Below are 16,527 nucleotides of genomic sequence, written 5' to 3'. Positions count from 1 at the left end.
ACAAATACTGTCAAATGTTACTTATGATCTTAAATCTATATATTGCGAGAAAAAATGTTATTTTATGGTGTTGCCCACTCTGTAAAGCTTGATAAGCAGGTTGTTTTTGCCGTCCATGGGCAAAAATTCCATCATAACTAGGCCTTTAAAAATTGTAGCCTGTGGCAGGCCAAGCAAGAACATTGGCTGGTCCTGAATCTGTTTAATCTGTTTCCCACTGTCTCCTTTTGGAAGGTTGGTGCCAGGGACCCGTCGAGCGGGGTCTGACACCAGATGTTTGTTTGGGACATCCTTGGTTGTCTAGATGGGAGACCAGCAGAAGGTGGATTGAAGATGTCTGTATAGATTGGTAGATGGGGGGGGGGGGGGGATCTTTGACCTTTTGGAGCATCCTTTGGAGTTGATCAAATGGTCCCGGTTGTGATTTGCATGGTTGTGTTAATCTGAGCATCCACATGGTTTGTATGGGGTGACCCGGACCAGACAGGTCAAGGGTCACCCCCAGAGAGGTCGGGTCGTGCTTCAGCTTGAGTCCGCTCGGTTGGATGTTAATGTCTATGGCAGCTTTTGCGAGAGACCGTTTTTGCTGAGCTTGGTTTTAAGGCACCAGGCTTTGCTAGTATTGGTCCAGTTTGGAGGTCTTCATGGAGCACCTGCTGTAGCGAATGAAAATCTGGTGCTTAGGTTGCCAGGTTGGTGTCATTGGTGTAGATGAATTTGCAGGATTAAGTGTTGGGTAAGTCGTTCGTCTAGAGGTTAAACACGGGTTCTGATCCTTATGGGATGTTCTCCATGTTACATTTAATAAAATAGCATTACATTAGGACGGTTTATGCTGCTTGTTTGAATCAACAGTGTCCTCCTTGTTCTTTGAACTATATTTACAGTGTAATAAATCCCTATGTGACTTTGCCAGAGGCACGGACGAGCAAAAACATGCAGAAGATAAGTGCCCCGGGATTGGTTGCTACAGTTGCTTTTAGTTATAAACATCTGACAAGCAGACATGATATGATAAGCTTATAGAATACAACACATTGCTAAAAACAACACAAAAATCCAGATAGGAGTTGCTCACTGTTCTAAATGTTCCATCACATTATGAAAAGATTTAGAGCCAAAACATTCGATTATATTACATTACAGTCATTTAGCAGACGCTTTTATCCAAAGCGACTCACAATAAGTGTATTCAACATCGGCATTCAAGAGAACTACTAGTCACCAGAAGTCATAAGTGCATCTCGTCAATACCAGTGCACACTATATTTAGAATATTTAGGCCGTTAGACCGTTAGTCTACGTTTGCGACCGTAAACTGAAGCCTACACTTAAACTGATATAAATTAAATACATTTTTAGGTGGGCCGTTCTCTTAGAGGTCTAAAATACGCTTTGCTGCTGTGCTGCCCCCGTTGCTCCCGTGGTGGTACTCTTGTCTGTTTTTCCAAACTAGGGTCTTACCACCATCTACATTGACTATGGATAAGTACCTCATACAACCCCACTCCAAAACATCTGCATTATCCCCTCTGATTCAAAAATTCCTACTCCTAAATGGGTTCTTTTATCGTAATCTAAAATCTACCATCTTATTTTGGACCGTGGTAGTTGACTGAGTTCACTAGATGAGGCAAATCAAATAAATTGTGATTTAGGCAGTCGGAGCGAGATGGAAAGCTTAAAGGGCAGATTCCTAAAAAAAACTCATCTCCGGGCAACAAATTCTGCAGCGTGACCCCGTCAGCTGGCTTCTTTTAAGAATGTGAAAACATTTGTGTAATAGACGGTAGTCCTCCATGACTATCACCAACACACACATACACTGATGATGGGAACCATCACTTTTTGTTTAAACACACAAGCAGGTGGTTTTGAACCGAGTTACTGAGTGTTTCTTTTTTGTCCTATCAGTTGGAAAGTCATTCCTTGTGTTCAAAAGTTTCTCTTCACTGTGATTATGTTACTATTACGCGGTAAAGTTATAAGTTAGTACGCAACGGCCGAGTGGCACTGTTCCCCGTAGGACATCCGTTGACTCCTGGGAAGTGAAGAAAAGTTTGGTTATCCAGAATTCATGTAGCGTTAGCGTGCTATACCCGACATCCTGCAGCCAAAGTGAGCTGCAGTCAATGAGCCGAACTGCAAAGTCTGCTTGTTTATTACATTTTTTTAAATATCGAAGGTATAGCCGATCCAAATTGCACCAAATTCAACACTGCACTCCTTTAGGTCCCCAGTAATACACCCGCCAAGTGTGAAGTAGAACAGATGAGCGGCTATCGAGAAATGCAAAGGACACACACACACACAGACAGACAGAGAGTCCTTGCTTTATAGTTAGATAGTGATGTGTTGATAATAATAAGTTAGATTGCATTTCAGTCATCTCAGTGGCAAAGCAGAAACATAAAGCTGACAGATAGAACTGGAGTGAGCAGACAGTAGAACAACAAGATTATTACAAGCAAGGAAATAAACTGATTTCAGACATGCTTCATTTTTGGGGGTTTCCTAATCAGCCAGACTTTTAATCACTTTTGCTACGCTTTTTATCAGTTTCCCTGTGTGTCCGTTCCCAGAACCAGATCCAGCAGCACCAGCAGACGACGGGTCAGACTCAGGCCCAGAACCAACAGCAGACGGCAACCCAGCAGGCCCCCTCTCAGCAGAACTTGGTCCAAACTAACGGCACCGCCGGAGCGACGGGGGCCGCCGCCGCCGGCGGGGGTTTACAACACGGCCAGGACCAGGGGCCCCCCAACAAGAAACCTCGGATCGGGCCCTCTGTGGCCTCCTCAGGCACTGGGGTGCTACAGTCGGAGTACCAGGTTAGTGAGATTTATTCTCCAGCAGGAAGTCGTTGGCTGCTGATATGCTTTATTTCTCTTCTTGTCGACAAATCCCATAAAAAGACCCAGACCAACAATGAATGTATCCACTAACACTTATTGTGTGTATCAAATCCAGATCTATTTCCTTCCTCTGTTGCTCTATTGTTGGCCTGAAACTATTAAAAACACATCAAGTAGCCAAGTTTTTTTTTACCATTTTTGTGCTATATATGGCAAAATTGGACTTTTAGATTATCAGAGTACAGGTATTAAACAATAAAATCTTACCAGAATTGCGGGTGTCTTAAACCTGCATTCTCTCTACTGGCCATCAGGGGGCGACTCCTCTGGTTGTATAGAAGTCTATGAGAAAATGATTCTACTTCTCTCTTGATTTATTACCTCAGTAAACATTGTAAACATGAGCTCATGGTCTCAATCTCTAGTTTCAAGTCTTCTTCAGTACAGCATGATGTTCATTGAGAGTAAAATAGACCATAAAGCAGGGGATGCTTTAGGGCGGGGCTACCTTGTGACTACCACGGCGTTGTTCGGACCTGGAGTTGATCGTGTTTTTGTCTTACAACTTTCACCCTTTCACAGTGTGTTTTCAGCTCATGAAAGTTGTTTGTAACATTTTTGTTCGCCTAAAAATGTCTTCTTCAGCATTTGGCTGTACGTGGCTCCACACTCTCCTGTCACTTCTGGTTGCAAAACAAAAACAAGATGTTGGATGGAGACAGCAGACCACAAACCAATAGGCGATGTCATCACATTGATGACACATTTAATTGACTAGACCATCTTGTTATTTTACCCACAGGATGTGTTCAAATGTATTTACAGATGGTATTCTGTATTGTAAGTACATGATAACAATACATTTTGAGTGGTCAAATATTTAGAAGTGTCAGCTATTGCAGTACGGAGGGACCTGGCAGGGCTTGAGAGCGGCCTATCAAGGGTATGTGGAGTTGGCAGTTGGGGAGAAGGTTGTCACTGGGTTGAGGATACATCCATGTGTGATTGTTTGTACAATGGTTTGTGTGAAATATGTAGGTGAGCGATATTGATTAGCGAACAACAACTTTGAATATCAATGATTTAAGTCTTGTAATAGTCTCCAGCTTTTCAAACGTAGGAATCTGAAAGATGTCACCTTGGACTCTGGGAAATTGTGCTTGGCATTTTCTGACCTTTTATTTCAGATTCATCAGAAAAATCATTGATTAACCGATAATGACAATATAGCTTAGTGAGGTTATAGATGCTAATTTTTCCTTTCCTTGGCTGTTTGTCACCTGCCAATGTGACAGACGGGGAAGATTTCTTCGGATGCATGCGGATGTTAAGGAATGGCAGCAGTGTATTCTACAGTGTGTGTGTGTGTGTGTTGGGCAGCTGCGAGAAAGACACAGACACACCAGACAACAACAGCTCTCTGATAAGAACCGCACATTCCACATTGTCCTGCTGACAGCTGTAGGCGAATCGCTGTGGTGCCCGGCCGCTAGCTGCTGTTTCGTACTCTGTTCTATCTTTGGCTCTTATCCCGGGAGATTTCTCAGTGAGGGAGAGAGAGAGAGAGAGAGAGAGAGAGAGAGAGCGTGCGATGAAATGAGAGCAGCGACGGGGGAGAGAGAGCATGTGTCAATGAGTGTAACTGCGCAGAGCACAGTGGGATAGAGGTCACTGCCCGGCCCTTTAAGTGTGCTGCGTTGGTGAGGCCACATGAGGGCGTCGCTATCAGGCGTAAGTGTACATATCACAGATAGAGGTGTGTGTGTGTATATATATATATGTGTATATATATATATAGCGGCGGCTGAGACTTCATGTGAGACAGCTGCTCAGGCCTCAGCAGACGTATAAATAAACCGGTGGAGCGGGCTGCCGACATACCAGGAGGTTCTTTAGCTGTCTCACTGCGCCGTCATTGTCAGCGTCCTACTTCTTTCCCACTCATTGATCCCTTGTACCACAGGCTAAGCCCCCCCCCCCGCCACGCATCACTCTCCAATCATTCTCCTGAATAGATGCAGCGTAGCACACTGTGACCAGGGCTGGGTAGTGTAGACATGTAATGAGTTCAGCTGAGGTCCCGGCTTCCTGTCGTCCTGTGACTCAACTGATTTCAGATGTCCGGCTTTACCCGTAGTTGCTTTGTTCTCTTTGCTGGTAAAAAAAAAAGAAAAAGGTTGGTAACACTCTTTGACGTGTGTAATTCATTATAAACATTTTTTTTTTTTCCTTCGGTGTGGCATGAAAGCATTGTGGATGGTTTAATTAATCTAAAACTAATTGGAAAAACAATAGACCCTAACATGACAAAGTATTTCCCTTACCATACACATACCATACAGAGCTTAACCCCTGTAACACAGATTTTTTAAAATTCATTTTTGTATTTTTATTATCTTAACTATACAATACAGGTGTGTTGTACAGGTGTGAAATGTATTTGTTGGCTGGTATCAGTCTTTTGCATGTACAGTAGGTACTGTGTGGGACAATAAAGTCTATCTTATCTTATCTTGCATAGCATACTGTTGGTTGCATCGTTTGAGATGCTCACTGTCCTGTTTTCTCCCCTCTGTCTTTCCGTCAGCACTCTGGCTCCCGCCTCGGTTACCAAAGCAGCGTCCAAGGTTCCACTCAGCCCCAGGGCACCATGGGATACTCGTCATCGTCCCAGCAGAGCTCCCAGTACTCCCACCAGACCCACCGTTACTGAGGCTCCCCGTCACTCCTGAACCAGCAGAGGAGTCAGCTCTTCCTCCAGCCTTTCATCAACCTCAGCAGGCGTCAACGCCCCTTCCCCCGGTTCCTGCCGTACCGGGTCGGACCTTCCTCCGTGCATTACATCATTCCAACTTTCAGCCCTCCCTCACCTTTGACCTCTTTCCCGGACGGCCTTCATCGGCACAGCAACACGAAGGCAAAGCAGACATAGGAACTGAAACAATCTTAACGAGAAGTTCCGTCTCGTGGGGCTGGTGAATATAATGTAAGATAGATGTGAAGGCGTCGCTCTCACACAGACTCAGAGCCATGGCACTTACAAACACACCGTTCCTCACCAGGAAGAATCGCAGCTGTGTTCATATATGTACATTATATAGCACCTTTTTTCTATTTGAGTTTTTCTTTTTTTTTTTCCCGTATTTGCTTAGTTTACCTTGATAGATGTCATTGTAAATATTGTTACACGTGAAGCACAGGAGGAAGAGCCCTTTACCGTCATCGCTAGTGTAATATTTACCTCGGATAATCAAAAGAAGAGTTTGAGCTAACCCGGTCCTTTTGAAGGAAAAACACGGTCACATGTTTCTACACAGAAAAACAAACAAAAAATCAGCACTTTAGCTGATGCAATTGCAGGGAAATAATAAATGCGCAATTTAACTTAATCGTCTTATTGTAGGGTTTCTATAGTGAGACCTCTCTTTATCTAGATTTGAGAAAGTGAGAAAAGAGGTCGTCTTTTTACAGCTCTCAGTTCTGCATATTCTGATTCACTCCAACACCTAGATAAGATATGACAGGCCGGTCTTCCTTTCCTCTGACGACAGCAGCCTTTTCTTTTTAAGGAGGTTGGAATCTTCTCGTTTGTGGCCATCAGCTCCGGACTATCTTTCTTGTTCGGGAGCTGCCGGTGGACACTTTGCTCTGACAACCATCTTACCCGTGGACCCTCCTCACTTTCAAGGTTTCTGAACACAAACGTGCGCATTTAAACGTACAGGGCAGCTAACAGTAGGCCCCCCTCCCCCTACTTATATGCTTCTTGAGACTGCCTTGAGAATTCTTGAGAATGCCTGATGTCAGATTTTTTTAATGTTATCATTGTTGCCCTGTGAATGTGTGTGTGTGTGTGTGTGTGTGTGTGTGTACAGTATGTTTTTTGTATGCATGGCGTTTATCCTTTGTATTACTAGAACTGCACTGACCGCTGAACCGACTGGCAAAGAGCTGAAACTAATGTGGGGACGAGTTTCATCCTCTTCCACTCCGACCCTCCGGCCGAGCATTGGGCAGACAATTTGGTCGAGACTGGAGCTCACAGGCGATTGGTGCGTTCTGTGATACATGCCAAGGAGCAACAGTAATTACGTAATGTCAGGGTAAATCCTCATCACCTCCCTGTATGTTCTATGTTTTAAATGAACAACTCAATCTCTGAGAGAACATTTAAAGGTTCTCAATCCCACATTCAGAGCATTAAAACAGCATCAAACTACTATTAGCTATGTAAAGGCAGGACCCGGCCCATAGACATGCTCTGAATATTAGCGCTAGCGGGATGGCTTCGTCGCAGAAGCGTAGCTTGTGGTTCCCCCCCCCATGGCTAAACACTATGATTTCTGACTGCACTCTTGCATTTGTTACTGTCCGCTCTGTTATCACAGTTAGAGCTGTTAGCACAGTTGGCGCTGTTAGCACAGTTATCACTGTTAGCGGCCCGGCTCAGCTGTCTCCATGTTGAGAGCCATGTGGAGGCAATCCTAGTTCGGACTCTCAATCACAGACATGCTCTGAATGTCATATATAGCCTCCTTTTAAAGAACAGCAGTGGTGAAATGTAATTAAGCACACTTACTTAAGTACTGCACTTAAAGGAATAGCTTGACGTTTTGGGAAATACGCTTATTCTCGATGTCTGTGCGCTGAAACATGAAGCTCCTGCCGGTTAGCTCAGCGTAGCAGAAGTACTAGACACAGAGGGACCCAGGCTAGCAGTCGCCAATGTTTGTGCTAAGCTAACGGGCTGCTGGCCGGTACAATTTTGATGGTACAGGTGCTTTACTTGAGTATCTCCATTTCATGTTACTTACCTCTACTCCACTTTATTTATCTGAGATTGAATTCCTAGTTACTTAAAAAACAAAAATTTAATTTTTTCATTAAAACATCATTCAATTATGATGTATTTTTTCCACGCAAATATCTCCTCAACGAGTTATTTTAGAATAACCCATTTATTTTTTCAAATAATCAAGTTTTATTTGATTATAATTCTAGTGCAGAGACCACTGCAGTCAGTTCTTTAAACATGTACATTTGAATTGAAAAGCGGTTAAAAATACTCTTCATGGCCGAACAGTTTTTAGGACATAGTAATAGCCAGAATTGTATTTTAAAGATTGAGGCAAGCAGATGTGTGGCCTGCAGTAGGATAAGGAAGCTCTGACACCTTGTGGCTGAAAAGAGAACTGGACCTTTGTAACACTGCAATTCCACCACATTATTTTCTACCTTTTTCTTTTGTTGTGATCACATTCTTCTGATAGATTTTGCACAAGTTCACCAGAACATGCAAGACATGGGTGTTATAGTCCAGAATTCCAGTCATGTCTCCCTGATGCTGAAAGTGGCCTCCTGCTTTGCTCTCAGTGAGACAATACTGATTACTATTTAATGCATTCATATTAAGATTCGATTCAATTTATATTTGTATAGCCCAAAATCACAAATTGCAAATTTGCCTCAGAGGGCTTTACAATCTGTACACATACGACATCCAGAGGAGGGATCCCTCTCCCAGAGATGTGTCTCTAAATCTCCTCAGTGACTCTTCAGTGTGCCCTGCTGTCCATAACTGGGCCCTTCTCCGAGGCAGTTAGGTGTATACAGTCCATGTTAGTGTTTGGTTGACAAATACATAAACAGACTGGATCTTGTATATTTTAAACACATTTATTTATTTTTTTTGGGCCACCAAGGTTCAGCAGAAAAAGCTGCAAACAAGTCATTTACATATTATCATCTTATAGAGAGCTGAAGTCACCACTGGGCCTTCTGTTCCTGCTGTTCACTGCTCGTATTGAAACGCACATCCGCTTAACCACAGCACTTGATATTAAGGGTTAAAATGTTGGTGAACTTAAAGTTAAACAAAGATAAATTAATTTGCACACAAAATAAACTTAAACTACAGCTGAAAAGGCAGCAGCGTGTTAGCAGCGTGTTAGCAGCGTGTTAGCAGCGCGTTAGCAGCGCGGCAGCAGCGCGGCAGCAGCGCGGCAGCAGCGCGCCATCCGAAATTCATTTCTATCCTAAGCAACAAATCTGTTCATTTGGTTAGTAAGGTTATGTTGGACGGCTGCATTATTAGCAATTTGCATTATTACAAACATGTGTCTGAAGTTTTCTTATGAACAGAACCCAGAACTTCTGGTTTCACTTCAGCTTTCTATAAAGTTGATATGACCCATGTATTAGCAAAGAAGGATGTGTTTTTACAACTATTAGACATGAAGTCATATTTCTGTCTAATATTCACTCTCCTTTTAGCTCTGCTTTGGTCTCCAACTCCTCTATATCTGGCTCTCTAGCTAGTTTCTCCCTCTCAACTCGTCAAACACCTACATTCGGTCAGTGGCTCTACGCTTCAAACTACGACGCTCTAGGTTCCCCTCTAGCGTCGGTTTGGACGTGTTTGGGAGGGCGTGTCAGTTTCTACTTGTTACCTGCAATGTGTCTTTTCAAAATGAACTTTCAACATAGGTTTGCTTAGGTTTTAGGTCTACCGACGCAATTGGGATTAGGAAAAGATTGGGCTTTATGTTGTAAATCAATATTTTTGTTGCGTAACTGGCATTAGTTAAGAATGAAAGTACCGTAACAAAAGTAAGGTATAATAAGCCAACTTTGTCTTGGTTTCAGACAGGACATGGACAGCGGTCTCCTGGGTGAAAGTCCCGTGTTTGTTTGACTCCTCCAACCACCCTTCCCACACACTCTCTGTCTTGATACTATGTCAGTTGCTCTGACCGTCTCATAAGGATATTTATATTTAGTTGAAAGCCGGGTGCCTGCTGCATCGCCATCAGATGCCAAGTGGGCACCGGCCAAGTGGCGGTATTTGAGTTGAGAGTGAGATTGGGGGTTGACTTGACAGCTAGTTTTTTTTCACTGAAAACAACTTCCTGCTGCTGGATAAGAGCAGAGATTTGCGGGGGCTTGAAAACCAAAACAATGAACTAAAAGAGGCCAAAGAAGCTCAGTAGATGCTTTGTGCGGAATCCTCACTATTAGCGACCCCTTTGACATCGGTGATTTGATCAATTGTCAATAAAAAAATCGATGAGTGCAGCTTTAAAGAAAATTTTGGTAAAATGATGTAGACATAAAACATTTTGGCAGGGAGCTCTTCTCAGCGTCTATTGCGTTAGTTGTAGGCAGATCCAGGAGGATGCGGTCTGCTCGCTTCTATGTGACGGGGGATCAAAACCAGCAGCTATTCAAAGGGTTTCTCCTCCCTTTAGTGTTCGTATTTGAAAGTCAAACTGAGAAGCAGCGGGGAAGACACTCTGTCGTCAATTTCTCTCTCTCTCTGAGCGCAAGCGAGGTGTCACAAGTATTATTGAGTGAGAGGTTCCTGGTGGGAGACAAATTACTGTCAAACAACTCCTATGCAAAAAAAAATGTAATTCAAATAAAATCCCAGACTAAAGCTTTCACTTAGGATGCTTCTAGGTTTTTTGCAGTTGACGGGTTTTATCATGTTTTGATGGGTGTATTGTGTAAAACTTGTGTACATTAGTCCGAGACAGCGCTCACTTATGTCCTCTTTTTAACAGCATTTTAAAATGTACTCTAAATGAAACTATTGTAAAAGAAATATTATATATATATATATATGGATAGTATACAATCATATTTATTATTTCCATGCATCTATGGATAATACACATGTTTTCTTAACTGTCCTCTGCCTTAACTATAGTAGCTATAGAAAAGGGACCTCTGCCAGACAAAGCAGGCGTCACTAGACTGTATTTCTTCTTCTTTCCTCTCTAAACGCTCACACGGAACCGTGTCTCGTTACTGAATGTGTTAATGCCGCCTCAATGTACAGTAGAATGAAGGTGATGCCGCTGTTTTAGGATCGCCCGCCTGCTTCTAGTGTCGTCGGCAGATGTTCCACGGTGTCTCACTGCTTTTTTCTTTTTACAGGAATGATAATGATACACGTTTTTATTCGTGTGGATGGTGCCTTTGTTTCTTTTCTTTTTTCTTTTATTGTAGTCTTTGCCTTCTGAAGATGTCATGGGAATTTGTTCAGTTTTTATTTTAATTGTTTGTTTGTATATCTTCAGGCCCTCCCCGTGTCAGCTCTTTGGGTCGATCTAATGTCCTCTTCCCTCCTCATTACTATGTAGCATATTGTTATCTGCGCAATGTGGAAAGCTAGCAGCTAATTATCCGTGTTTTATTCCAGTTCCTCACACAACCGACGCGCAAGTATGTTTTGAAATGCTGTACATAAAAAAAAAACGCATTTTAGAGAATTTCTCATTGAGATACAATAACTGTCTTTTTAATGCACTGTTGTTGCTCAAATATTTAGTGGCAAATAAAAACAAGTATTTAATGTTTGTTTATTTAATGTCTTGCTTCAGACACTAAAGTTCTGGCAGTGCTATCAAAGTTACAATGCTCTTAAGTGTGTGTAGTGCTCTCCGCTCACACTGCCTCCTTTTGATAGTATTGCATGTGCCTGTCTTTTTGTCCCCGATGGAGAACATAAGCGACAGAAACTACGTGTTCCCAAAGACCCAAGAAGCTCTCAGTGAGCTGCATCGGCAGAAAGCTTTAGCAGGTTGGGGCGTCTGTCCACTCCTTGTACACGCTCTTTGTATTATGTGTGTGTGTGTGTGTGTGTGTGTGTGTGTCTGTGCACACATTTGAAATATACACACTGGCCTAAATGTATTGTCTTTTCATAGCATTTATAGATAAGGCAGCAATAGCTCAGCGCAGGAAAATCAAAATAGAAAACGTTTATTTAGCCGCTTTTATCAGACTTGTCAAAATTTCACTGTTAAATGAGAAAAAAAAGTCATGTATATTTATTTTATATCCTCTATTATAATAAAGAAAATCTCTTCTTTTTTTTTGTCTCAATCAATTTCTACTACAACCAGTGTGTTGCTGATCCGGTTCACCACTTGATGTCACCCAAGGGTGACTGAATCTGAGTCCTCTTTAAAAGGCTGATTCACAAAACTACTTTCAGAACGTCATCTTGTACTTTCAAAGGACCACTGCATGTTTGTTTGCAGTGGTCTTTTTTTGAGCAGTTCTTTTTTGGAGCAGTTCCGAAGGGGCAAATGGAATTTTGTTTGTGATGATCACAGCATTGAAAAGTGACATTAAGAATACATCATTTAAAAATGAAAGGGCTACATCTTACTCCAAAAAACTGCATCCCCGTTACACTCTATTAGTAACAAGAGACAAACGTCATCAAATAATTATCCAGAATAGCCAGGACATTTTTAAAACATGTTGCTGCTGATTTTTATTTTCAATGCTGGGAGCAAATGGGCACATAAACCTAACTCAATGTCTTCGGCTAAATATCCCAAGAGGTAAATGGGAAGGTTTTCTGTATTGCTTTGTACAAAATGTGAAATTTAGTCCTCCAGACAGTTACGGGTTTCGTTAAGGGGATTGGAATACAAATACAACACTACTAGAGGAAGGTAGTCCATTAAAGGGAACATTTAGTCTTATTTTGGTTAAAGCACATAAACTGTAACAACAATGTTTGGACTTGGTCCAGCATTAAGTAAGTAAGTCAGTAAAATGTATTTATATCGTGCTTCTCACAGGAGAGCGCTGCAGACGCTTCACGGGCGGCAAAATAATCGCTCGTGGCCATTCCTCACCGCCAATGTACGTCCATTAAAAAAAATGCTTGTTTTTGCCGCTGACGGGCTTAGGTTGTTATTATAGATGTCTGACAACATTATGGAAAGGGCCCCACGGAGAAATACAAGCTTTTTCTTTACCTTTCGCTCGATCCGGTCCGCGTTCGCTCTGGGAAGTCTCATTCTGAAATCTCGCTTCGCGACCACACATTCGAAAATCGGCCAAATATTTATGTGCATTGACAGTGAGGAGTTGACCCGACTGATTACATTGCAGTTCCGGGTTCTTGTTAAATGAAACTGCTGTCCCCTTTAGTCACTGAGATAAAAAACAACAACATGGGAAAGTAGGGTTGAAGACTAAGTTACCCTTTAAAGTGCTAAACTTCAGAACCAAATTCTCCTTCAGATGCATAAAACGGAGACGCAAGATGGGACGTATGACAAAGACATCAAGACAACAGCACAAACGCAACATGTAACAGCAGAGCCTGCACATAGCTGTACATTCTCAGAGACTTAAACACTGCGTGCACCCTGCTATACTGATCCTATTGGTGTCTAAAGGTTACACACACTCATTACACAGGAGTGCCATGTGGCGGATTCGAGCACTTATATCCACCATCAAGACATTCCACAGGATGCGTCAACTCAAGTGAGCACTACATTCAGTCCTCTTTATGGGGCTGGCGGTTTTGACAAGTGAAACCAGTGCGGGCAAGCTGAGACTTGGCACCGGCCTCGTGAGTTCTGGCAGAGCTCGCCGGATCGACGGGGCCTCGGCCCGCAGCGTCGCTGCTGCCACTTGAGGGGAAATGTATTGACTTGGAGGGAGCTCAGCAGAACGTGTTAACGCAGATGATCCCATTTCCTAGTCGGGCTCCCGAGGAACAAGCACCCCAGGGGTATAGACCTTAGCCCTCACCCTGACAGGCAGCCGCGTCATGCTGGACCATCCCCAGCAGACAGGGACCAGGGTGTCTCTGCACTGCACAGTTTGTCAGACCAGCACTGTGGGAGATAAATGGCTCTGGTCTAATTTGAATTAATGGCATGATTTTAGTTTGGTTGCTTTTATCCATAACTCCATTTAGCACGCTGGCATGCAGGTACATGCAACTTACACAACGTGGCATGACATAACATCTCATGACCGAGGGGTAAAAAGCATGGCATGATACAACCTGATGTAATATGGCTTAAAATCAACATCGTTCCAACCAAACATACTTTAACTTTAAAGGGTTAGTTCACTCAAATACTAGAAAGCAGAACACCATAACAGGTGGATAAAGGGCCCCAGACCACCATTAATAGATCCGCCTGGCTGTATTCTCCATTCTTCTTATTGAAAATAAATCCTCTGACAGGACCGAAACAATGTGTTACTGCAATAATGGAAATCTTAAAAAAAAATCTTATTAAATACTTGATTAATGTTTTTTTTAAAAGGCAAAGTAATTTCCTAAGACAGCTGGGCACTGTCGTTTTTAAGCAAATTATATTCAAACAGGAGGAAATGCATTTATTGGAGGACTATTTTCACCGGCACTCCAGTGAGCATTTGTGACAGCAAGACGGAGTATGTGGGCTTTAGCTACAGTAAAGTGTGTGTAAATGGAAAGGAAGGAACATGTCACCCAGTGCAACAGTGTGGCTCACTGATGTGTTGTTAATAGGTTTTTGTAAAAAAATTGAGAAGTATGGCTTCAGAGGAAGAAGATATATCAGCCTTTAATACAAGCACAGTCATTGTTAGTAGATACATTTGATAGTTTGGGTCTTTTTATTGGATTTTGTTGGCAGAAGAAGAGGCAAGGTGGAAAAAACACTTAATAATTGCAGTCCGTTTACTTTATCCTGTGAAGTGAACGCACATTAGCGCAGTAGTTTCTGATCCCTGAACTAAAGGACGGTTACTGTCCGTCCACACTGAGACGCTACGTCATGGTGGCATCAGACAGACGGATGCCACCATGACAACGAAATGTCCTGCATATCACACATAATGGGGGTAGGACATAAATATGGGTTGTTCTATATTGATGCATGGCTTATTTAATGCAAAATATCACGCTACAGTGAGAGGATACATCCATGTTTACTATTAACATTAGAGATTTAAGATAATAACTTCTTCTATCATGTTTCATAATGAAGCTCTTATTATTTTCTGGTATTTAATGAATGTTATTCAAACAGAAACTACTGTGACTTTTTTTTGCATTTGTAAAGATTTGAAAATGGGTTATTTTGGGTACATTGTGTGTTTACAGTAATACAGTACCAGTCGCCACTTCTGACTCTTGGCGTGGGATGTTAGACTGATGTCTTGGGCTGCTCCTCCTCCCCAGACTCAGTTGTGTGGTGGAGTCGGTGTTTGTGCCAAACTATAGAATCTGGATGAGTAGAATGGTGCACTTATTGTCCTGGAAAGTAAAATCAATCAGTCATTGTGTACAGTCACTGGGAGATCACTGTTAGCCTTTTTGTTAAACTGATGGAAAGAAAAGCTGACTTTTTAGCCTCCCAAAAAAAAAAAGAGAATGAATGTCAAGCCGATTACAAATGGCTTTTGTGTCCTCGTTCAAGAGCCTCAGATCTAAATAACTGCACTAAAGTTAAACATTTACCACATTATCTACCATATTTTCCCCGGTGCACTCCTGCCGCCTTCAAACGGGGTCGCGTTTACCGTGTCACGACCACTGCGCTCTGAAACCTGTGCGTTCCAATACCCGTACTACCATATACTATTTAGTACCTCAGAAACAAAATTGTAAGTTTTGTCAAAAGTCAAATGCAGTATGAAAAAACAAACAGGATCTTCTACTGCATCCAGTTGCATTTTAGCCAGCACACTTTTCTGACTAATCTGACCCACATACAGTGTATCCCTGCGCAGCCAATGTGTGAGCAAGAGGGTCAAACTTCAGGGCGCAATATTATGACGACGTAGTATGTCCCAATCCAATGCAAGCCGGATACAGAAGAACATACCAGTCAGAGGATCACCGAAGTTCTAACGATGAGAGAAAAACGCACAAACGTCAACCTCGTTTGTGTTGACGCTAGAGGAAAAGTCTGGGATGGATCCTCTGGAGAGCATGAATGTCCGTAGCAAATTTCCGTGGCATTCTATTAAATGGTTGCTGATATATTTCGACCAAAGCGGTGGGCCACAATGATCCATAGAGCCACGCCAATAAAACAAATACTGAGAAGAAAGTTCATAAGTTTCCATCATAATGAAGATAAAATCTTTTCGTCGAACACCGAAAACTACCTCCATTCTAAACTTCCTCCAGCCCCGATCTACACTCTCTAATGTCACCAACATACACGTGACACGTGTTGTAGCTTCTGCTACAACATATTGCTGAGCTGCAGCTCCACGCGTCCTTTCTATCTGCCGCAGCTCTAAGCGGGAAAGTGTCGGGCCCATCCGCGGAGTGTCAGTTTGACCTTAAGGGTAGGAGATCGGTGTCTGGAGCTCCGCCATCGCACCACTCACTCCCAGTCGGCCCTCAGAGCAGCCTCCAACCGCAGCTCGATGCTTACACTCCACAGACCTTGACATTTCAATTGCCTCTCAGTAATAAACTCTTTTCCTGGATCTATGATAAATAGCCACGAGATTACCATGACAGTTCTTAGCACGCTTTATTATATCCATAGAACTTTCTATGTGAGCATCATCAGATTTGAGTGCAGCATTTGATACAATTGAAGATAAAAATCTGAATCAAAAGGCTTGAGGAGTGAGTGGGTCTCTCTGCTTCTTATCTGACGAAATATCAAATGAAACAATAGACATAATGATATGATTTAAAGCTATATAACATACATAAATAAGATATGCAGAGGAAACTCCTCCCTCCACTGAGTGAACAGTAACGCAGCATGGATGAAGGAGAGTAATGATAATAAATAATAAACCACCGATTTATTTAAATGGGGAACATTTTGATCAATTTCGACTTTACCACAGTTCAAAACGTTTAAAAATCAAACATAAAAATGTCTTTTAT

General features: G+C 42.4%; 1 protein-coding gene across 2 annotated transcripts in view; it reads left to right on the top strand.

Moving 5' to 3' along the window:
• cdk19 (cyclin dependent kinase 19) overlaps positions 1-7,422 on the top strand; it is a 48,440-nt gene extending 41,018 nt beyond the window's left edge. For both annotated transcript variants that reach the window (XM_079180217.1, XM_079180218.1), the window contains 2 exons: positions 2,583-2,831; positions 5,443-7,422. In XM_079180217.1, coding sequence (XP_079036343.1) covers positions 2,583-2,831; positions 5,443-5,568 — 375 coding nt within the window. In that variant the 3' untranslated portion in view covers positions 5,569-7,422. The remainder of the gene's footprint in view (positions 1-2,582; positions 2,832-5,442) is intronic.
• The last annotated feature ends 9,105 nt before the right edge of the window (positions 7,423-16,527 follow it).

The sequence above is a fragment of the Pholis gunnellus genome, assembly GCF_910591455.1.
Source record: "Pholis gunnellus genome assembly, chromosome: 19".
Taxonomy (NCBI): Eukaryota; Metazoa; Chordata; class Actinopteri; order Perciformes; family Pholidae; genus Pholis; species Pholis gunnellus.
The sequence above is the reverse complement of the archived record's forward strand: the minus strand, read 5'-3'. Positions and strand labels throughout refer to the sequence as shown.